General features: G+C 46.8%; 6 protein-coding genes across 6 annotated transcripts; 2 read left to right on the plus strand and 4 right to left on the minus strand.

Annotated features, from left to right (window-relative positions):
- Nucleotides 1–989: 989 nt before the first annotated feature.
- BDV27DRAFT_166230 (sugar porter family MFS transporter) lies at nt 990–2,737 on the minus strand (the record flags this gene model as incomplete). The annotated part of the gene is made up of 3 exons (XM_032074137.1): nt 990–1,951; nt 2,008–2,141; nt 2,199–2,737. 3 exons carry the CDS (start codon nt 2,735–2,737, stop codon nt 990–992), a joined length of 1,635 nt encoding a protein of 544 aa, XP_031925541.1.
- Nucleotides 2,738–4,353: 1,616 nt separating this feature from the next.
- On the plus strand, nt 4,354–5,711 carry BDV27DRAFT_159741 (enolase C-terminal domain-like protein; the record flags this gene model as incomplete). Its single annotated transcript, XM_032072922.1, has 4 exons — nt 4,354–4,529; nt 4,607–4,716; nt 4,803–4,914; nt 4,964–5,711. The coding sequence occupies 4 exons, from the start codon at nt 4,354–4,356 to the stop codon at nt 5,709–5,711; spliced, it is 1,146 nt and encodes a 381-aa protein (XP_031925542.1).
- A 196-nt stretch (nt 5,712–5,907) lies between these two features.
- Nucleotides 5,908–9,638, minus strand: BDV27DRAFT_166233 (uncharacterized protein). The gene is made up of 7 exons (XM_032074138.1): nt 9,535–9,638; nt 8,735–9,473; nt 8,234–8,679; nt 7,759–8,176; nt 7,277–7,708; nt 6,312–6,750; nt 5,908–6,261 (listed from the first exon to the last, which is right to left on the minus strand). The coding sequence occupies exons 1-7, from the start codon at nt 9,630–9,632 to the stop codon at nt 5,951–5,953; spliced, it is 2,883 nt and encodes a 960-aa protein (XP_031925543.1). The 5' UTR covers nt 9,633–9,638; the 3' UTR covers nt 5,908–5,950.
- An 824-nt stretch (nt 9,639–10,462) lies between these two features.
- BDV27DRAFT_166236 (uncharacterized protein) lies at nt 10,463–11,338 on the minus strand (the record flags this gene model as incomplete). Its single annotated transcript, XM_032074139.1, has 1 exon — nt 10,463–11,338. Exon 1 carries the CDS (start codon nt 11,177–11,179, stop codon nt 10,463–10,465), a length of 717 nt encoding a protein of 238 aa, XP_031925544.1. The 5' UTR covers nt 11,180–11,338.
- A 3,094-nt stretch (nt 11,339–14,432) lies between these two features.
- On the minus strand, nt 14,433–16,237 carry BDV27DRAFT_146964 (uncharacterized protein; the record flags this gene model as incomplete). Its single annotated transcript, XM_032070665.1, has 2 exons — nt 14,433–15,925; nt 15,997–16,237. 2 exons carry the CDS (start codon nt 16,235–16,237, stop codon nt 14,433–14,435), a joined length of 1,734 nt encoding a protein of 577 aa, XP_031925545.1.
- A 745-nt stretch (nt 16,238–16,982) lies between these two features.
- On the plus strand, nt 16,983–17,751 carry BDV27DRAFT_146965 (uncharacterized protein; the record flags this gene model as incomplete). Its single annotated transcript, XM_032070666.1, has 4 exons — nt 16,983–17,068; nt 17,118–17,405; nt 17,462–17,651; nt 17,728–17,751. 4 exons carry the CDS (start codon nt 16,983–16,985, stop codon nt 17,749–17,751), a joined length of 588 nt encoding a protein of 195 aa, XP_031925546.1.
- Nucleotides 17,752–21,949: the final 4,198 nt, after the last annotated feature.

The raw sequence follows: 21,949 nt of genomic DNA on the forward strand, positions 1-21,949 counted from the left end.
TCTGCATTATGTGCTTCGGCAGACTATGGATCCGTGAAGGGAAAAGGTTAAGAGATGTTGCAAATAGACTGGCAGTAGGTTTGAGGGGCGATTGATATATTTATATTTATTGCTATGGATAGGATGTCTACGGCACAAACTTAGTGCCACATAGTATTTTGATCGCGTGGTATTGAGATATGCTATGGAGATTGACTGAATTGGGCTGACCTAGTAGAAATCCTGCTTGTGAAGATCCGGGAAAAGACAATCCTTAACTCTGATAACTAAAAATCGAACGAGTTTTAAGCGTGTTTTCACCACCAGTCCTAGCCGAGTCATATAGTTTAATTTAGGTGGAACGGCAGAATGTGGGGTTCGCGAACTATGTGGATTGCCAAGGCAGTTCGGCTGTGGGAAGTGATATTGCAGGGTGAAATATATCGCAAGATCTTCCCCCCTAACGCACACCCTACGATACACGGAAAAGCTCCACCAACCGGAAGAAGTGCTTGGCGCGGAAAACTAAGCGGAAGGGCAGATTGTAAATCTGTTCTCCTCGAGTAGTTGCTCTATCCTCACCTCCATTATGCGTCTTTTGAAGGCCTTGAGACGCTGTCCCTTAGTTCACTTTTTCTATCCTCAAGTATTCTCGACTGGGCTTTCGGCGAAAATAGAGAAGACAAAATACACCGAAGTGACTCCGTTAGATAACAGCCGAGGTGAACATGATACAAGTAAAGCAATACAATACTTCAGAAACCAGATGGCTTAGGCCAGTGTATTCGAAGCAGTTACCCTGCCATGACGACAGTGGAGAATTAGCGCAAATCATAACTTTTACTTTTTGAATTATGCATTACGGCGAATAAGAATGCATTGACGAACCAATCGACTATGGAAATACACAGTTGCAAATGAAGAGATATACTACTGTTCGACCCCCCTCATCATTCAGTCCTCCGTAGTAAAACAGACGGGTTTCATAGGTACCTATCTTGGAGAGTAGCCTAAACCGTATGATGATCGGTATGCTCAACATGAGTGACCTCAACCTTTTCCACACGGCCCATTTCCTGAGCGAATGTTGTCCTCGGCATCCATTGGGCGCTCTTCCGTGGGCTGGTCTCTGCAAGCATAAGGTCAACTTGTTCGAGGGAGAGACCCTTCATCTCTGGAACAAGGAAATAGGCAAACAAAGCACCCAGGAAACAGAGCGAGCCCCAGAAGAAGAATACCTTGGGCCCGAGGTTAACTGCACCCTCTTCATCGCCAGTCATATAAGGGGCAATGACCGCAAGCACACAGTTCCAGAACCAACACGATGCCGTTGATATAGCGACTCCACGTGCGCGGATTGGCAGAGAGAAGGTCTCTCCCACAACAACCCACGCGGCAGGTCCCCAGGTTGTAGCGTAGAAGAATATTTGGAAGCAGATGACAGCGATCATCCCTTTTACTGCTGTTTCATTGTCGGGCAATGCAGTCCCAACAGCTCCGATGATGTACTGCATGAGAAACATGCCGAGCCCACCATAGACGAGCAACGGCCTACGGCCGAATCGCTCGATAGTCCAGAAAGCGAGTGGTGTGGTCAAAACATTGACAAGTGTTGTTATTAGAGAAATGAGAAACGGATTGGAGATTGTTCCAAGCTGCTGAAAGAACGTTGTCCCGTAATAAAATATGAAATTCATGCCAGATAGCTGCTGCATTCCCTGGATGCCAGCACCAACGATCGTTCTTCTGATATTGGAGTTGGGCTTACTGATCGGGCCCTTGAAGCAAACCAGCCACGAGCCTACATACCCCTTGTCGGGACTCACTAGGGACTCGTACTCATGGTTCGCCACAATTTCTGCAAGTTCATCACGAACGTACTCGGAGTCTTCGGGCTGTTCTCGGATGAAACAAAGAGCCTCCGTTGCCTTTTGAATATCTCCTTTCTTCACGAGGTAGCGGGGTGACTCGGCTGCAGGTGACAGTCAGTGTTTGTGCATAAGGCCCAAAAGGAAATGGGGGTCGTACGCAAGAGGAACAGAGCACTAGCAAGTACAATGCTCCAAAGGAACTGGACCCCGATGGGAATACGGTAGGACCCTGTATCATTTCTCCCTTGGGTTGCGTAAACGACACTGTTTGCAATCAAAAGCCCAATCGTGCTAGGATAATGCCTCAGTACACATTGGAAACTGTAGAGCCTACACAGGCTGGCTTACATGGAAAACTGATAAGCTGAAACAACAGCACCCCGGATCTTCCTCGGCGCAACTTCAGACATATAGAGGATGATGACTGAAGATTCGAAGCCGACGCCCAGGCCAGCGACCAAACGTCCGATGGTCATGACGGCCAGTTGGCCGCTGCTGGAGATTTGAAGGATGACGCCACAACTAAAAATTGCGCAGCCGATGAGGATGGTAATGCGGCGGCCCCACAGGTCAGCTAGGTCACCAGCAACAATCGCACCAAGAAACGTTCCAAGGGACAGAATCGAAGCCATGAGGGATTTGTCCGAGGATGGTATGGTGAACGAGTGGGATGAATCAACGGGGGCACCGGCGTTGAAGTCATACTCCATGCCAGTATATTGCTGGATAACATATGGCATTCCTAGAACACCAGACATCCAACCGATGTCATAGCCAAAGAAGACGCCACCAAACGCAGCCGAGACGCAAACAAGATAGGCCTTCCAGGTGATGGGGGCCTCTGTCGTAGACAAGCCCGACGCCTCAAGGGCATTTTCGGTAGTCATGGTAATTCTCTGTCCCTTGGAGGTAAGTTAAGGTTATCAACTTAATGAGGTGGTAGAAAGTCGTTGATAGCAGCTGCTAGAATAACTATAGTAATGTTTCGCAGCCCCCAATCGAGGGGTAAAAGGCTTTTAAATCCACGAAAATGAGGTGCATTTGTATGAGATGACGATCCAATGACCACCCTCGTGGAGTTTAGGACACTCGATTGCGGGCAATGAGTACATTGAGTTCGCTAGTTCGACTCCGTTACTACAGCAAGATCTTCCAACGCGAGCCGAAGGTTGAACTGGTTTGTCCGTCGGATTCAGAGCAAGACGGAACATATGTACCAATGGCAACCTGGCGTTTACATCCATCGGAAACAATAACATTTCCAGTTGGACTAGATTGACTGGCACAGGATTTGGTAAGGAGTGAAAATGCACTGATAGGTTGACGTCAGACTAGGCACAATCCCTTCTTATCACTATCATCCTTGCTTATATTGCGTGTCCACCGCGCTGGGGTACCCCAAGAATCTAAGTCAGACCTTGTGATGTTTAAAACATCACAGGACCGCTTCAGCCCTAATTATGCGCTTTGAGAAGAGATATGCCACAGGAAATACAAGCATAGCATTTGCTTAATTGACAATCGTAAAGAGGTGCCTCACATTGTTCCTAGACGGTCCCATCTCGGTCAGGCCTATCGTGTTGGAGCCTGTTCATGTGACGGCAAATATAGAGAGCTACAAGGCCTCGGAGAGAATCCTGGCTAACTTTAAATACGGTAACGCGATGCTGAACAGAAGCCCTAAACTTACGAATACCTCAAATTTTCTGAAGCCTCGAGGAAAGAAAGAGTAAGAAGCAATGACCGCGTAATGGACCGCGATGATGAGTTATGACTGGGTAGCATAACTGCTTCTGGAATGGGGGTCCGCAGCCAAGGTAAATGAAAATCAAATAGATTAACTCGAATGAAACTCGTCACCCACCTTTAAGAAGCAGTGTGGACAAAGTTTCCTTGGTAAGGTCTTTGGAGAAAGGACGCTTTTTTGTTTCAAGAATCCCACACAGGTCAGGTCACTATCGAGTTATCACTTTAGCCTCGCAAGGCTGGATTACATTATCTCCGATTAGCGCATATTTTGTTCAAACGGGGGTGTTAAATGTCTTTTAAAAGGCTATCCTACCGGCCAGGAACATTACCTGTCTTGATTCTATAAAAATTTGAGTTTGTTCAATAAAACAACCTTGATCATTAACAGGGGAATCATAGGGCTTAAGCCGCATCACTACAGGGTCACTTAGGAAAGAAATCCAGTTGCTTTACCCACACTTCGACTAATACCAAACAGTACCCACCAACGCTATAAAATAGGGGAAACTGCATTGCACATGTTTTACCCTCATGTTAGTGGACGGATGTGGACGGATATAGACGGAAAATCAATAGATCGGGACCAGCTTATCGGGACTGGAGTTATCCGGATAACCAAGGATCAAGCTGCGGAATAGAACCAAAGAGCTAACCACTACTATCTGCCTGATCCCTGTTTATATACTTTTCTCATCTTCAAAGTCCCCGACTCTACCATAGCCGTACGACGTCTCAAGTGAGTTAATAGTTCATCATGGGGAAAATTGTGTCAATGGAGTATTTTCGCGTTCCTCCGCGGTGGCTTTTTGTCAAAATCACAGACGAAACAGGCGCATGTGGATGGGGGGAAGCTTCCCTCGAGGGCCACACTAATGCCGTAGAAGGCTGTCTGGATACATGGTTTGAGAGATACAAGGGATTAGACGCAGAGTATGTGGGTCTCTTTCAACGACCTTTTTCACTACGCCTTTTTTTTTTTTTTTAACGGGTTCTAAACATGGTTGTAGGGATATTGAAAATATTTGGCAGCTCTCCTGGCGCGGCAGTTTCTACCGTGGTGGACCTGTGTTCATGAGTGCGCTGTCAGGAATTGATATCGCTCTATGGGATTTGAAAGGTCTGTAGCAGCGATCAAACCCCTATTAGACTATCCGGCTCTGCCCGGTGTCTTACGAATGGACATGCATGTTGACGCACAAGTAGCCAGAAAGCTTGGTGTGCCCATATATCACCTGCTGGGTGGCAAGGTCAGGGACAAAATTCGAGTGTATGCTTGGATTGGGGGTGACAGGCCCAACGAAGTTCAGGTTCAAGCGTATGTTACCCGTTGACAACTATGGAGGAACCGTACTCATGTCCCATAGTCAAGCTCGCAAACAACAAGGGTTTCAGGCTGTCAAGATGAATGGCACGGGAGACACGGCATGGTTAGACTCACCATCGGTTCTTCAAGAGGTCGTGGAGAGGGTCAAGGCTGTAAAGGCAATGGGTATCGATGTTGCTGTTGACTTCCACGGCCGGGTACATAAGCCCATGGCCAAACGCCTTGCGAGGGCATTGGAACCCCACGAACCTCTGTTCATCGAAGAGCCCCTCCTTGGAGAACACATCGGCGCCATCAAGCAGATATCAGAGTTGACCACTGTCCCAATTGCTCTTGGCGAGCGACTTCATAGTCGCTGGGACGTAAGACCGTTCCTGGAAAGCAATTGTGTGGATGTACTCCAACCGGATATTTGCCACATTGGTGGCATCTCCGAGATGAGACGCATCGCTGCCATGTGCGAGACTTATGATGTTGGTGTCGCTCCTCATTGTCCGCTGGGCCCTATTGCACTCGCGGCTTGTGTTCATGCGAACGCGACAATAGCGAATTTTGCCATCCAGGAGATGGGCATAGGCATGCACTACAACAACACTGGACAAGACATCACGAACTATATCACGAATCCTGAAGTTTGGACTGTGCGGGATGGTCATATTGATGTCTTATCTGGTCCGGGCTTGGGGATTGAAATCAACGAAGCTGAGGTCAGGCAGCTATCTCAGGATACAAAAGCTTGGCCAATTCCTGAGTTCCGCGGTCCTTGTGGGGAGCTTCGAGAGTGGTAAGGCGACAATGCGCCGGATAGAGACATGTTATTAGTAAATTTAAGAACCTACAATAGATGTCCAATTGCGATCCTCTTATGTCGAGGCTTGGATATTTGATTGATAGTAGTACTACTATATACCAACCAATATATAATATCGGAGTCTGAGCTCAAGGTGATCCTGTTTCAATAACGTAGGAAGATTCTACCCGACGAAACACGATATTTTAAAACATTGCGCCGAGCAGCGCAGTCTATTCACACCCAAGCTCCATCAACCGGGTAACAACTTCCGCTCACGAAAGAGCTTTCCGGTCCCAGCAAAAATACAACCACAGTTGCCACCTCCTCGGGGGTCCCTTGCCGTTTAAAAGCGATGGGATCATCAAAGGGCGCATCAGATGGCCGTTCAACTCGATCCCAAAACCCTTGCATCATTGGAGTGTAGATAGGTCCTGGGGCAACGGCGTTAACCCGGACTTCCCTATGGCCATTCTCCTTTGCAGCAACTCGAGTAAGGCCCAAAACACCATGTTTGCTCGCTGCGTACGCACCGTGGTTTGCCACGCCTAGTTCTTTTCAGAAAGAGTCCCAGTCATTAAGAGGGAGAAGAACTCACCGGTGGTGGCATGGATGGACGCCATGTTGACGATTGAGCCTCCATCCACAATGTTGTTGAGCTCTGCCCGGAGGCAATGCATCGTTCCTGTCAAATTCACACTGATTATTTTGCTCCATTCATCATCATCCAGCTCTGCCACCGATTTGATCCCATGGTCTTTTCCGATGACGCCGGCAATGTTGGCTGCCCCATCAAGTCGATGGTATTTCGTCTTAATGTCGGCAATCCAATTTTCAACCTGTTGTTTGTTCGAAACATCGACTTGTGTGATCATGAACTCAACAGAGGGAGTTTTGGGAGAGAAATATGATTCAACTTTGCTGAGGCCATCTGCGCTAACGTCGGCAATACAGACTGTTCCCCCGCGTTCCGAGATGAGTTTGGCTGTTGCAAAGCCGATGCCACTCGCACCGCCTGTAACAGCATACACTTTGCCCTGAAGTGACATTGTCTGTGTGATTACCATAAACAATAATTTTTTTACCAAATTCTTGAGCAACTGCCTCGAGTTTCCATGGTGAACATTGCGCTGTTCTGCAACGCTTCCTGGGGGATCTCGGAAAAGTGCCTTCACGCGTGTTTTCCGCCAATGGGTATGTATTCTTAAAATTTATTGGCCAGAATTATCCGACGGGTCAAACTGGTTATTGCACTACGGACCAAAGAACCAAAAAAAAAAAAAAAAAAAAAAGAGGGGAAAAAAGGCCAGATATTTATTACTGCTCTGAAAAATCCCTCAATAGGGTACACTTGCCTATCAAGAGGCAGATGACAATAATCTCATAGGAAAACTGATACTATTATCATACACCACCGAGTGGGTATCCTTCAGAAAACGGCGGGTATGTCGATGATATTGCTAGTTACAAGTGGTAGAGACTGTTGAAGCCGGATACAACCTGCCGGTAGTCTCAATTAGCCGATTAATACCAGAATATCTTATCGATTTCGTGAGCATTTACCATTGACTCAAATTGATCCCATCCGGTCAAATCTTCCAAAGAAGCACTGGGACTGACATGAAAATCATCCAGCGGGTCCATGCCAACCAGGCTTGGCGCTCCCATAGCAAATTCCGCGGTCAAATCCCCGACATTCGAAGTAAGGGCTTCCATACCCTCACTCCCCATCTCCATTGCATAGTGGGTTTGCGTTGGTTGGCCCACAGAAGGCTGGACTGGGGTCATTTGCCGCACAGCCTCTGCATGCAACTCTTCTAAAACCAGACAATACCTATAAGTTAACGATCCCTCTTCGGCAATGTTCATAATCTGCTGCTTGCAACGCTCTGCAGCTGCGAAGAACGGCCGGTATACATCGCCTGGCTCCTTGCTGTGTTGTATAGTGTAGACGTACAGGATCACAGAAGCGGAGAAGGCAAAGTAAGGAGTGAACTATGAACCCTGATGTTAGCAAGCTCTCGGGGCATTGCTAGAATTCTTACCCAGAAAGACCGGAAAAGTTGCTTGGCTTGGATCATCGTATCCACGACAGTAACAATCTCCATTGCAGCACGGAGACACTCAGTGATGCTTTCATCAATATGTCCCCTTCGTTCATTCTGCTCCCGCGGCAACCTCCGTGTGTTGTTCGTCAACCGCGCGAAATTTGTAAGCAAGAGCGGACGATTAGTTAGAATCACCGTATGCCAGTATGCAAGATTAAGGACATTCCTCTGTCGCTGATAGATTAGAACTAATGGGGCAGCGTTTGAACTAGGTTGGTCGAGGAAGCCGGCCATCTCTTTGCGCCATGATTTCAACTCCCTCATATACTTCGCTGTGTGAGACAATCGTTCGGTGATAGACATAGATTGAATAGCGTAGATGTCACTCAAGACACCACTCAATATTCGAGATAACCTATGTGAATCTCGTGTCAGTTTTGGGGGAAGAGGTTACATTCCTGGTAGGATGTACTTTGCGTAGCTAACCGGGCCAAACATGGTCGATAGCCCTTGGCCCCCATACGAAGCAGTTACATCAATTCTGTCCTGGACCTCTTCATCCTCCACACAAGAAGGAAGCTCCTGGTCAATATCCTTGTCGTTAAACGTCCTCGGCCTCCCAAGCGCCGTGCTTATGTAGTTGTCGAGACAATAAGCACTCCAAAAAGTCCGCCGACGGCACTCAATTTCGAGCCGAGTCATGGAGCTAGAACTGGCATGTCGATTGCGATGCAGACCGAGGGCGAAAATCAGCCGAGCGACTGTCCCAAATAGACTCCAGCAGTGGTTGATGCGAGACTGTGATAGAAGCCAAAGACATTGACAAAGGCGAGCTTGGACACTTGCGAGTCGCACGGGGCCCTGCTCTTTGGCCAGTTGCTGGTTCGCTGCCCGGAAGTATCGAACACTGAAGTGTTTCTTAGCATCATTTAAGATCGCTGGGCAGGTGATGCTCGAAACAATGTAGATAAACAGACCTCGTGTCGGCTTCTACTGCGGACAATTTCGGGCTTGTATGTTCCTGTGCGATAGCAAAGGTCATGAAAATCACAGCTATCTGTGCTGGTGCAGCATCTTTATCGCGCATTACACCTCGGGTCTCGTAGAATTCGTCCACCCATTTCTCGATTGTTGGTCGGTGCACAAATCGATCTACGGGGACTGCAAAGTCAAAGTATCTATGAACAAGGCGAGTAGTGTCATCTCGGTTTAGCAGCAAACAGAATGTCGGATCAAGATACGATGGTGAAGGGTCGCCAGTACCGGAATCAGAATGATGGTAAGGCAATGGGGCGTCACCAAAGTTGAAGACAGATAAGCTTTGAGGAAAAGATACAGATTGTTCGAACCGCTTTTGAACTCGGGAGAGGAATGAGATACCGGAGGAGGGGCCTACGTAGTGGCCATGCAGATCGGTCTGCGCTGGCTCAGGTGAAGCGCGAGAGATAGGCTCGCCCAGCGGCATCGATGCCCTCTGCTGGGACACAACGCCCGGTGATTCTTCAAGGGTGTCTGAATTTCCGGGATGACTTGCCACTTGATCTCTACCCTGTGGATTTAGCGGAGACGCGGTCAGTTGAGCCAGAGGCCTCGAGCGGGTCAATCGAACAGCTGGCCGTCGCCCTCTAGAGTAGGAAGCGTTGTAGGAGCAAGTGGCAGATGCCTCGGTGCATACACGGCATGGCCGTTGGCCATTACACCGAACCTTTCTCCTGAAATCGATCCAAGTCAATAAGATGAGTAACATCGGTGTAAGGTGAAGGGGCAACTTACTTCTTGCAGCGGTCGCAGGCACGCGTCACACGGATGCGACCAGATTGCCGAGGCCATTCGTGAGACGAGTTCCGAGTAGTGGGTAAAGCATGCTCCATGCCGCCAGCAGTGATATTCCCGGTAGTGGATTTGTCCCCTGCATCCATCGGATGGGACGAGGTTGGAGTGGTTGGGGAATTACTTTCGTTCCAGTGGGCGGTCCGTACAAAAACACACGCTAAACATACCATAATGACCGCCTTTACTAGCGGACTAATCAAGCTAACGGACAATTCTTGGGATTTTACCGAAACCTTGGCGTTTTACATCAACCCACGGCTAGTAAAGTAATATATATTCTAAGATACTATACGTAGTCCCTAGTTTTAGGGTTCATAGTACCCAACGTTAGTGGCGGTAGTGCCTAAACTTCGGGGCTACAGTACCCAAAGATAGAAGTTTTAAAAGCCGTACATGTCTTCGGAATGGAATCGGACTAGTTAATATTCCAAACATGTAGACTACTATATGGAGTACTTGCTAGATAGCTATAATGGAACCTTATAGGTTAATGGGTTGATGTAGAACAACACAGCCATTTTCAATACTACTACAAATTCATATCTCCTCCTTTCTGAGCACTCCCACCAAGAACAACGGACACAAAGTTCAATGCACAAGAATAAATTGTTGTTAGTGCTGCTGAAACACGCGCTGTCTTATTTATTGGCGCCACAGCCACTTTAATAGGTGCTCATATGGCAGGTGATGAATACTTGTTGTAACTAATGGATGGCCGGTATTTCCGATTGTCTAAAATATGTAGCTTATAGCTACGTGAGGTCGAACCCCAAGGCAGGCAACAGGCACTTCCATATATTCCGATATGTAATCATAAGTTAGCAAAAATTGCCGAGAGAGCTTTTAAGAAGATCATATAATACGAGCATCAGTCGAAGTGAGTGGCCTCCATACTATTACACATAGATAACAGCACTTTTCCCTGTCGGCCCGGAGTGGCCTCGCACTCCAGCGCCTGCCGGATATCCGAAAGTGGGAACACAGCTGCCACCTTTGACGCCGCAGTGCCATCCCGAACGAGCTCGAACATATCGTCCAGCGCACGCTGCAGCTCATGGCGTTCGGCCGTATGGATCCAGTCTCTGAGCCGAAACAGCACAATTCGCGCCTCCGGGCACTCTTCATGCAAACGGTACGACAAGGGTATACCGGAGAGGAGTCCATAATGAACAAGTGTTCCGCCTGGAGCAAGACTGCGTACAAGATCATCTCCCTCGGTGCCGCCAACTGCATCCCATGCGACTGCCAAGCCACGTCCATCATTCAATTCACTCAGCTTGCGCCGTAATCCGACTTCAGATGTGCAGACCACAGCCGACAGGTCGAGCTGATCTGAGAGTTTACCTGCGCCGTCAGGCCGTCGAATCAGGGTTATCGGCCGTATACCGGCGCGATTAAGCAGGCGAATAATCATCTGCCCGATAGCGGACGCGGCTGCGTTGACTGCCACCACTGCGGGTGGACTGGGCACGTATTGTCGTACCATCATCCAAGCTGTCAGTGGATTGATATATGCCATCGCCGCTTGCTGATCGGTGATGTCCGGTGGCACGGGGAAGCACCAGCGTTCTTCAGTAACCTTCATGTCCTGCCATGCGCCTGCACTCCCAAGCGGCAACACCCGCTGTCCCACACGCAATTCGGATACCCCTGCGCCCACGGACTCGATCACACCAAGATTTTCCTGATGGGATTCGATCTTATCTTGGGTTGCGGCTCGCGTGCAGGGCTCATAGCATTAGGGCGTTTAACTCCTTGGATCTTTTCTATAACCTCAAAGGCAAGCTCAGGAAGATAAGGGCAAACAACAGAGCACACTTTTCATGACCTGATGGCTATCTAGAATAGACACTTTTGATATGCTTGCAAATGGTGTTGAGAAACAAGCTTCTTAGTTCTCGAATTCCTCCCTCGTACCGAGGATCTGGTCGTCGCACCTGGCCACAAGGATGGCCTACGTAGTTCATATTGGCGTCTAGCTTCCTATGGCTAGAGAAGCTGTTTTGAAACTAGCAAAACAGCCCCATGGCCTCCATCGCATCCTCCTTCCAGCCGACGACCAATTGGGCCATCTGAAACATTGTCAACACTCCACTGAGTACATTGATTGCTTCTGTAGAGCATTATTTTGTAATTATTCTAGTGGACCTCAAATCCTTCTTATACGCCTTCGTCCAGAGATGCTGGTCGGCTTCATATTATCACCATATCAGAAACGACAAGCATTTTCATTTTCAGATTCGAGGCTCCACAACAAAGCCAAAATGTTATGCGCACGGCGGCGCTTAAAACAATAGCCTTTTGGCTTCGAAACCTGTCCCGGATGAACACTGGAGTTTCTGGTCGATGCCTACGGCTATACCCTCCATCCAGGCTTTCCCTTGGGGGTCCTAGACCCTCAACAATCCTGCTGTGGTCACTTATCTCACTTCCTTGATCCACTTCTTCAGATATGTGTGGCAGGTATCTATCCCTGGTAAATATAGATTCATATCCTGTCACGGCAAGGTGATCAAGGTGCTTCATCGCCACCCGCGAGATCACGCTGCAGCAATATGACATATTGATTCCTGTATTCTTCTCAAGTCAGCATCTACTCTCTCTTTCGGAATTACCTGCGAGCACGTATATCGCAGCGGAATGTCTGGAGCATCCAGCTTCGAGCTTATGTAGCTTCATTGATAGCCCGCAGACCTAAGGTCTTCAAAAAATCTATTCTCCATCCATCCAGTGAAACTACTAAAATTGTCATTCGTTGACATCGTCTCTTGTGGGTTTTAGCATGGCGCCCTGCACAAATATAAATGAGCCGTTGAGGGATGATACGCGAGACTGTCGAGTTAGGAACGAAGAGAAAACCTACCAAGTTGAGAACCCACTAACCCATTCAAATGCGGACGATGTAAGGTATATACTAGTCCTACCTACCTAGGCTACACTTTTGCTGTTAATGTTGACCAGCTGTCCGTCAGATTAATGCGTATCCGAGTATCTCTTGTAGGTGTGATCGGAGAGGTAAGGCCGCTCACTCTCCCGTTTTCGGTATGACTTACGTCTATGGTCATGGGACAGGAAGGCTTGTCTCCCCATGGCCGTGCCCACACCCTGTTGCGTTCTACGTACACAAATCTTTTGTTTGGGAGAACTGGTGCTGGTGCTACGGAGTATTGCCCCCACAGATACTAGCTGGTAGCTAATCGGGCGCTCACGATATTTCAAGTGAGAATATCATTCAATCGAAGAATAGTAACAACGCCTGTGCCCAGAGTAACACACCAACGTACAAGAACCAAAACAGAAACTAGAGTATAACAGTAGACAGATAAAGAAAATTCCCTTTTACCAGATTCAGCTGCTAATGAAAAATGGTTATCTCGGTCTCCCAAATTTATCGTCTCTATATATGTATATCTCGGACAACTAGGGATCTAGCTCCAGTATGGCTCATGCAACATCTTCAAATAATAATCCCTCTATTCTTAGTATCCGGTATCGCGAGCGGCTCACTATTGCAAGTCAAGGGATACAAGAACCTCCTCTTTGAAACCAGCGAATCGCCTTGGTGGGTCTTCTAGTATAGTACTATGTATAGCACTATGTATAGCTTACATGTCGCCTGTTTAAGCAATCATAGGGTAGCGCTTAAAGAATCGCATGTTAACGCCCGCAGCAGGTCGGGGGCTTGGCAGCGGTTACATAATTTATACACGCACCGCGCAACGATAGAAACATATACACCCAGTTGGAAGACCGAAGCTTCTATCGAATTTTCATGCTTCAGCTGGTTCTCCCCTCCGCCCTGTAACACACTGTTGGCTGTCAACCGAAGATGTACATGTCTGATAACCAAGGAGATGAGGGAGCCGCTGGCTCTGTCCCTCCTCCTCCTCCTCCACTTGAAAATCCACACTCGAAAGTCTCCCTGTTTGTTATGAAGCTGAGGTCTGCTCCTCCTGGCTATTTCTTTTAATCTGAAAGGCCACCAGCTTATACAGATCTATTTGCTGCGTCTACCGGCCTGTATTTTTTCTACGGCACTCTGTCTGATCCTGCTTACCTTGTGCTGAAGTGTACATCGGAGTTTAGATGTTGTATGTTTTTCTTGCTTTTTTGCTTCGTTGGGTTTAGTGTCCTTGCCGCCCTGTCTTCAGCCCCTTCAGTATCTTCACCTGAAGCTGACCTGAACTGCCTGAACATCAATAATGCGCACCCAGTGACCCCACCCAACGCCTGTCCTGCTGTGTCCTCTCTCAGCAGCACTCGCCATTTGAGACCTACTCTGTAAGGGCCAGACCGGAGATCCGTAATAAAGCAAACGGACGTGCCTCGACTGGCCGCTGGCACGCATCAGACTAGAGTTAGGTTGGATTTAGAGCTAGGATTATAACGGGAGAAGATATAGTTTGATAGATATGATCGCAGTAACCCGACCTTCTCTGCTTTTTCGAGTTTGAATATTAATTGCTTTGGAGAGCAGCTCCTACTGCTGCAAAGTACTGAAAAGACTTTGGATGGGCGGATTCGATGGAGCAGATGATAAAGGGAATCTAACGATCTAAGATTCGATGGAATAGTATCCCTTGAGATGATATTCGATGGTATGATTCAATCTGTTCGTAGTACTCGACTAGCTAAGGTACAAAGAGGGCACTGAAATTTGGGATGTAGCAATAATCACGTGACCAGGTCACATGCTGTCTGTCAGTACCCTGGGTCCTGGGGTAACATTTCAGTCATGGTCCATGCTACAGTGTAACTGGAATGCTGCCTCCGGCACCAACGAATTTTGGCCCCAGTCGAAATCGCTACGCATCAAGCCTAGTGAGCTCAAACCTAGTTCACCATGACTCATTCCTCTCAGTGATCTTCCAACCCATCCTCTTAACTGTTTCCAAAAATGCCCGTCGGCGGGTAATGACCGCCTCATTTTTTACCACACCCTTCCCTCGCCATGCCTTGTAGACCGAACGGTACCATGCCACCTTCTGTAGACTGGCATTTTTTATTCTGTTGTCGATTTCTTCCCATGGTAACCCCGATTCAAGGAGGGCAAGCGCGAGGTAGTTTACGGGCTTTGTGTATGACAAGCCACCCCCGATGGGGTGTGTCAGGAGCCGCCTCTGCTGTATGAGACGACGAATTTTCGATTGAATGTGCTCTTTCTCCGCTCTGTCTTGGGCAGTGAATTCAGGCCAGTTCGCTTTCTTCCATTCGTAGATATCAACGTCAAAGATTGAAGGAAACTCAATTTCCATTTGCGTCCGGAGGTAGTCGGCTTCATGCATGGAGCCAAGCCTGTATGTTACTATGTCAAACAATCTGCTGAGTTCCTCTTTGGCGAAATCGGTTCTCCCGCTCAGAATGAATCTGAGCGCGTTGTGAAACGCTACGTTGGGCCCAGCATTGTCTGGACCGGGATTCGCAGCAAAGTATTCTCGAGCAAGGACCTGAAGCCGTCCACACTGTCGTGCATTACCTGTTCTTGGAAGAAGAGCTTCCCCTGCGTCCCCTTCAGAGGGTGCGGTTGCCGGGATCTCTCGGAGGGACTTCCATCGAGTCTTGTAGGATGCCAGCGGGAGCCCAAGACGACTTTGGTAATTCATCTCCCATTCGTCGTCTTCTGCGCTGAAGTGTATCCTCTGTTCCTCTCCGAAAAAGTGCATTGCCTTGATGGTTTTAAATATTGAATGGCTAAATTCAATGTATGTTGGATGTGGCGAGATTTCTTCCAACTCTTGTGACACCGCGTCTTCAACCTTGACCAGGGACGCAAGAATGGCAGAGGCGGCCAAGCTGCCGCTTGCACGGCCTATACTTCTGCTAACGGGCCAGGAGTGGGATTCCTTCTCCTCTCCGGCGGCGGCAATACCGGTCACATTGAGGTATCGCGAAGATCTAGAGAGATCGGGGCAGACGAGCCAGCCTCCAGAATAGCAGGATGTTATCAGCAGAGTTACTGACAAATCGCTGGGAAGCAATCTGCTGATGTTTCGCATGAAGAGTCGCGGAGCGCTCTCAGAGTCTCCTTCGCCGCCAACGAGGACCCCAGAGGTCACAGCATCTCCATGGCCGAATATCATAATAACTAGCTGTTCGCTTTGGCGTTCCGCAATCAGGGCCTGTTCGCGAACGCTGTTGAGAAACCTCTCAAGGAGGTCCTTTCTGGCGACAACACGCAAGTTCCCCGCAGAGGAGATTTCATCCAACAACTGTGTCTCTAAGACGACTCGTCTCTCCCCGTGGGGATCCCCGTGTGCATATTCTGTATATTTTCGGACCAAATCGTCGGGGCTCTCTGAGGTCAACCAGATTTGGTTAGTTGATAGAGGATCTGGGGAGCTTTTAGTCAGCTAAGTTTCATATGTAAAAGAGAGCAATCACCAAGGAAAGAGACGAATTTACCACGAGGGCGTAGGAGATGGTGAAAGAGGTAAAAGTCCGATATGAACCACCCATCTTTTGGGGGGCTGGCACCATCGCCCCAGTCCGTAATTCCACAAAGCGAAACGATCCGGCTTCTTGGAGGGAGGTCGGGGGGGCAGTGGATCAAGAATTCCATGCCTGCCAGGTCCGCTTTTGTTCCTGTCGTGCGGCCAACTGCATTGAAATCCGCGATACTATCAGGGCGAATCGTATCTGTCATTGTGAACTTGAGATATTTGGATACCCTGCTAGGTGAAGTGTGATAGAGAGGTCCAAGTGCTAGCTTCTTTCGAATTACTTCAGAAAAGACCGAATGTTGATTGCGGGGGCCTCAGCTCAGCACTCAGTATGCTCTATTCCACGTTCAAAGATTGCGAGATGATGGAAGTGATGATGATCGGGGAGGTGAAGAAGGAAGAAAGAAGCAGGATGGGGGTGGAGAAAGAGGTATTTGAACTGATGCCTAAAAGTTAGGTGTTCAAGTGGGTGTCATTATGAGCTCTTAGAGAGGTGAGAGAACAGTAATAGGAAGTGAGATAAAGTTATATTCACTAAAGTAGTCAGTAGCCCACTAGCCCCTAACCTCACTAAGTAATATATTAATGATCAGATAGTGAGGCTAATTTAATGTAAATATTAATATTCTTAATAAACTCAGTGTATGCTTAGACAAATATAAAGATATAGAAAGTGGATTAATGTAACTAGATAGACTGTGAAAGGTATTTGATGTATAAGAGATGAAACAGGATTAAGGTTCAAGGATCCACATCAATGACTGGGTATAAGTGTTATTTCCTTAATTTGCTAAGCAGCTTAGAAAAGCTCTGCTAGTCATTCTACAGAGTACAGACTAAAACTTTAAAAATTGTCACAGCCACAAGCTGATTCAGCCAATGGACCAGGTCTGAGCAGCATTAATTGAGACAAGTCATTCTATGCACTATTTACATCTGCAAGGACTCATGCCTTGTATTTATTCCTGGAAACCAACGGAGCGCTTGGTCGTCGAACTAGTCGACGACTGGCATTCAACTCCAATATCCCCTGTGTGAGATATGAAAGGGAAGATGATGAGTGTCATCAATTCGAATCTATAGGACTATCAGGCTCCACCATGAGTATGTGAAGACCTGCGAGTCTGGAAAAGCCTGGAAGAAAAAGCGCAAAGCTTTCCAGGGAGTTGGTCGCAGTGACTCATCTGTGGTCATCGATAACATTTTGCAGAGCCACCATAGAAACTGGGATTCCCTGGATGACACTGGGAAATCAGCACTACGGGCTAGGTTCCACGAATGCAAAAGATATGGAAAGGGATGGTCACTTCTGGCCGATAGTTTAGGACGAAGTTCAATATTACTCTGCTCGCAAAAACTGGCCAACTTGATGTGAGTTCAGGGACACCTGCTTTACATTTACATAACTACGCTAACAGGTTTCGAAGTCATAATACCACCATGACATTGAAAACCCTTAACTTCATGATAGATGATATCCAATTTCGCCAGCCTGATATAATGGGGATCCTTGAAGTGGTGGAACAATTAGCAGATGATCTGGTTCACAATGGCCGGGTGTTGTGTGATGTTAGTAGTGTCCTGACAAAGCTTCGGGATATCAGACATTCGATAGCTGTCAGCTCTCATACAGTCTTGCGCAGTATGCAGGGGTTTTGCTATCTTGAGTGCTTCTTAAACTCATATTTCAAAGCCCTCGCACAGAGACTTCTTTTAGAGGGTTTGTGACCACTGCATGATAAATAAGAATACAAAGCTACTAGCTCATGATTATAACATGGACGACAGTTTATCTTCTGTGCGTTGAATCAAGTATTGTTTGATACTAACCAAACCTTCAAACATCGGATCTAGGTCTAATAAGCAAAGGCAACAGGCCAGCTGACAACATATTCCCGTTAGCTCCATTAGTGGCAGGTACTAATAATTTTTTTCTGCATAGTTCAGGCACTATACTCCAGGGTTGTCCAAGAATAAAGTCTGATATTAGTATCAAGTCTCTTGGCTGGGATTGGAACCAATGCTTAAGAAATTCCAGAAGGTATGCTGCACCTCATACGGCAATCATAAGAATAATGCTGCCCTTGTCTACCTTTTTCGCCGAGATTCCAGTAGAGCCAATCTGGAATCGTCTATATCTCTAGATATTTGATGACCTGATGAAGTAATGCCTCCGATGTAGGACCTAACTATCCAGCTGGCTCTTAGCTTAATTTCCTGCAATTTCATTCTCTGGGACTTAAAGATCAAAGTATAAAATACTTCTGAATGTTTCGTTTCACAAACTAGATATATTACTTTGTTTAATCTGCGAGATCACTGTCAATGTAGAGACTGCATTGGTGAACAAAACCGTTCCAATCAATCTGTGCCTTCTTTGTTTTGCTTCGAGGCATGGAATCGAATAGGTGCGATTCAGTTTGCTCATAATGTAGACAAGATATGTATGACCATCTGTGCATCCCGAATCCCCGACCTCAGCATCCCTATTTGGGTGGTGAAGTGACGAAGTCTACTAAAGCCATTGCATTTGCGCTGTTTTCCACGTGTCCAAGCTGTCCAAGAAGCAGCGCATTCCAGAATGTTGCGACATCGCGATAAGATTAGTGTCCAGGAGAATCTGACTGAGTACAGGTGTTAGTCTCGTCTGAACAGATCAATAATATCAGGTTCGCGTAGCACGCTGGCTACAGTGGATTTCTTGAAAGCCAGATGACCGTTATAGATTGACAGTGTTAAAAGTGAGTGTAGGTCATGAGCAGTGGAGATGATGCTAGCTGCATCCAATATATGTATATTTATAGCCAGATCTTCTGATCAAGGTAGCTTACTGGCACGCTGCTCAGATAGTTTGGCATCCTCGGAAGCCATGGTCATATGATGTCACGTGCGATCAAAGGGGTGGAAGCTGAGAGGATTGATACTTGTGTATGGGATTCAGTGACAATCAAGTGCATCTCTTCAAACTGCAGGGCAGAGCCCATTAAATGCAGCTCAATCACTGTTTTCTTCCGCGGTCGACTGCTGAGTTCGCCTTCGTCACCCCCCTGGAGCCCTCGTCACCACCGGTGGGCCATCATCACCAGGGGTAATGGCGTCCTCACCCATATCACCAGCACTCATACTAAAAGCATCACGCCGCTGCTTTAGAGGCAAAAGGGCTTTCTGGGGGTTGACCACGTTCTACACCTGGCTTAAGTACGGCTGAGCAGACGGGAAGCCCTGTTCTCCACACCCTATGGTCGTATGTACCAATTAGTTAGCTGTAGTAAACCATATGGGATAATTTATATATCTATATAATATATGAGTTAATGAATAGGATATTATTTGTTTATTTAATCAAGTTTAACGTCCATATAGAGCCGTTTGGCTATGACAGACCACTGCCTCTGAGTTGTCCCTAGAAGCTCTATAAGCTCCTACTATCCTTTGTATGTTCATTCTAGTGAATAGGATATTACATAGTAAAGGACTTCCCTTCGGCAATGCCTTCCTCATCTGTCTATCGTAACGGGTGAAGTCCACGCATATACGGATGTCCTGAAGTGGAAGACAGAGAACACGTGGAGATTTGCAGGAGTATTTGGCCTGGCATCATGTAGAGTACCAGTGTGTAGATTACGTCACGACCACTACAAGTCCTGAGTGCTGCCGCTACCATGGAGTTGATGTTGCCGACGTGCTCGCCTGAAGTCTTCGACAACACCCCCTAGAAGTTCAAGTTAAGCGTCTTGGAAGGTCGACCAGCGCCTTGAAGCAGGCCACTCGCATTGTACGTGAGAACCATATCAAGTTCTCGCTCAGTAACTCTTTTATAATTATATATACTAGTATTATTAGAATTGAAGAGGCTGTTCTAGTCTTCTGACCCTTAACCTTCTTGAAATCGTGTAATACTATATATTTTAGCAGCCAAGGCCTCAAGGCAGCGATTACTCTGCCGCCTAGCGGTCGGCTGCCTAAAGGGCTTAAGTTAGGTCCAGCTTTATAAGATAAGAAATTCTTAGCTAAAAAGAAGGTTATTAATTATATACTGTTCCAGGAACAGCGCGACAAGATATAATAGAAAGACACAAAGTGATATGATATAGTAATTAAGTAACATACCAGGCAAGTGGAGGTATCTAAGAGGAGACGTGCACTTGGCTGGCAGGATCGATTCAATAGGAGAGGAAGGAAAGAATCAGGATGAATATATGTACAAAGGATAGAGGCAGTGGCCGAAAGCCACTGCCTAGGAATATATGTCTGTCACAGCTAACAACTCCATATAGACATTAACCTTGATACAAATAATATTGAAATAGAGAATGCGAAAATGTGAAATGCCTGGTACATAAAACCGATCTCTCTGTAATGCAAGAAAAAGAAACTCCAGAAATGTGAGATACTATCTAAAGAAACTCAATCTATCCGTGTGTATGCTGATCACAACTAAAATTCCAAAGTGCTTGTACCCAATCCCCCGTGAATATGCATTGATGGTAAAATTATACACCTTGTATGTGCAATTAGACGGCGAAAGTAGGTATAGTATCAAGGCGCTGGAGAACGAACCATGGTACACGCGTCAGGTAGGCGTTCTTGTAGTTCTATCGATAGCTTTGTTGGGTTTGTAGGGCCAAAAGTTGCAGGATGAAGAGGCGCAGCAGTAGGGCATTGTGGTCATGCGACAGTGTCGGTGGGGTCCCAAGTTCAATGTCTTTCGAAGAGCAGCAGTAAGAAACAGATTTCCTAAGATAGCAAACCAGAATGTAGATTAAATCAATTCTACTGGCCGTCATGACTGCCACTCGTCGTAGGCTCGGGTCGCCGACCGCTGAAACATTTTCCAGACCACAAGGACGGAAGGCAGGCATGTTACCAAAAGTGTCACGATCGCGATGGTTGCCTCGACCGATACCATGGTATATGTTCTATAATATATATTATATATATTATAAATGTCGTGGATAGACAAAAGATAGTGAATAGATATAGCTGATTCTGTTTGTAAAGAATGGGTTGCACCCGCAAGGATGTTGATGAGATCTCGGATCTATCTTTAGTCTTGTTCGATAATGCATTTCGGTCCCGGATGAAAAACAATGAGATGTGATGGTTAATGACAACGTAAGAAAGTTGATCAGTATGGTGTAAGTTTGGAAATGCGTTGCTGGTAATACGGCTAGTTGTAGTTGAGTTGGAAAACTATAGAATGTATAGGGTGTCGGTATCGACGATGTCAAAAATTTCTCCCACGGGTTGCTTTCTGTGAGCTGAATTCTTAGTTGAGGATCAAACGCGTCCGAGTCACAGTAAGCCCCCCTGTCCCAGCTACTATGCATGTATACCGTACCTGATAACCACCTGACGCCCGATTTCCTATGAAAACCAGAGTTAAAGATGAAGCTCAACAACCACATATATTGTTTACTATCGTGTGATCTTTTAGTGGTTTAGTGTTTGAATTATATAGAATATATATAACCATTTCAATAACTCCGAAAGTGTGTAGGTAAGCGGATCTGTCTAGTTACCCCGACGATTTATATTATATAAAGCCTCTGTAAAAATACCTACTTGGGACTAGGGGAAGGTTGGTTTTCTCACCTCACCCTTAGGTAGATCGACTCAAAAAGTTCCTCCCGAGTTTTATATCGACTTTTGGGGCTAGATATTGCCTCAGAATAACCCGAAATCAACAAGTAGTCCTCATAACTCAGTGGTACGACCGCATGTCTGGAAATCAACCCTTTACTGGAATATGTCATAATTTTAACCCTCACTGATCTGTATAAGTCAGGATTGCAGAATAAAGCTGATTAATTTTGGAACGGCAGTGTTAGTTTTGCAAAGGTTCTCGCGAAAGTGAAGTAAAGAACAGCTGGTCTATCCTGAGTGTTCTCAAGCTCTAAGGGGACATTTATACG

This window comes from Aspergillus caelatus (genome assembly GCF_009193585.1).
Source record: "Aspergillus caelatus strain CBS 763.97 unplaced genomic scaffold BDV27scaffold_141, whole genome shotgun sequence".
Lineage (NCBI taxonomy): Eukaryota > Fungi > Ascomycota > Eurotiomycetes > Eurotiales > Aspergillaceae > Aspergillus > Aspergillus caelatus.

Coding starts and splice junctions, on each gene's coding strand:
- BDV27DRAFT_166233 (XM_032074138.1), bottom strand. CDS start 9,632: ATGGAGCATGCTTTACCCACTACTCGGAACTCGTCTCACGAATGGCCT. Junction 9,474..9,534: donor GCCTGCGACCGCTGCAAGAA/GTAAGTTGCCCC, acceptor GATCGATTTCAG/GAGAAAGGTTCGGTGTAATG. Junction 8,680..8,734: donor TAGAAGCCGACACGAGGTCT/GTTTATCTACAT, acceptor AATGATGCTAAG/AAACACTTCAGTGTTCGATA.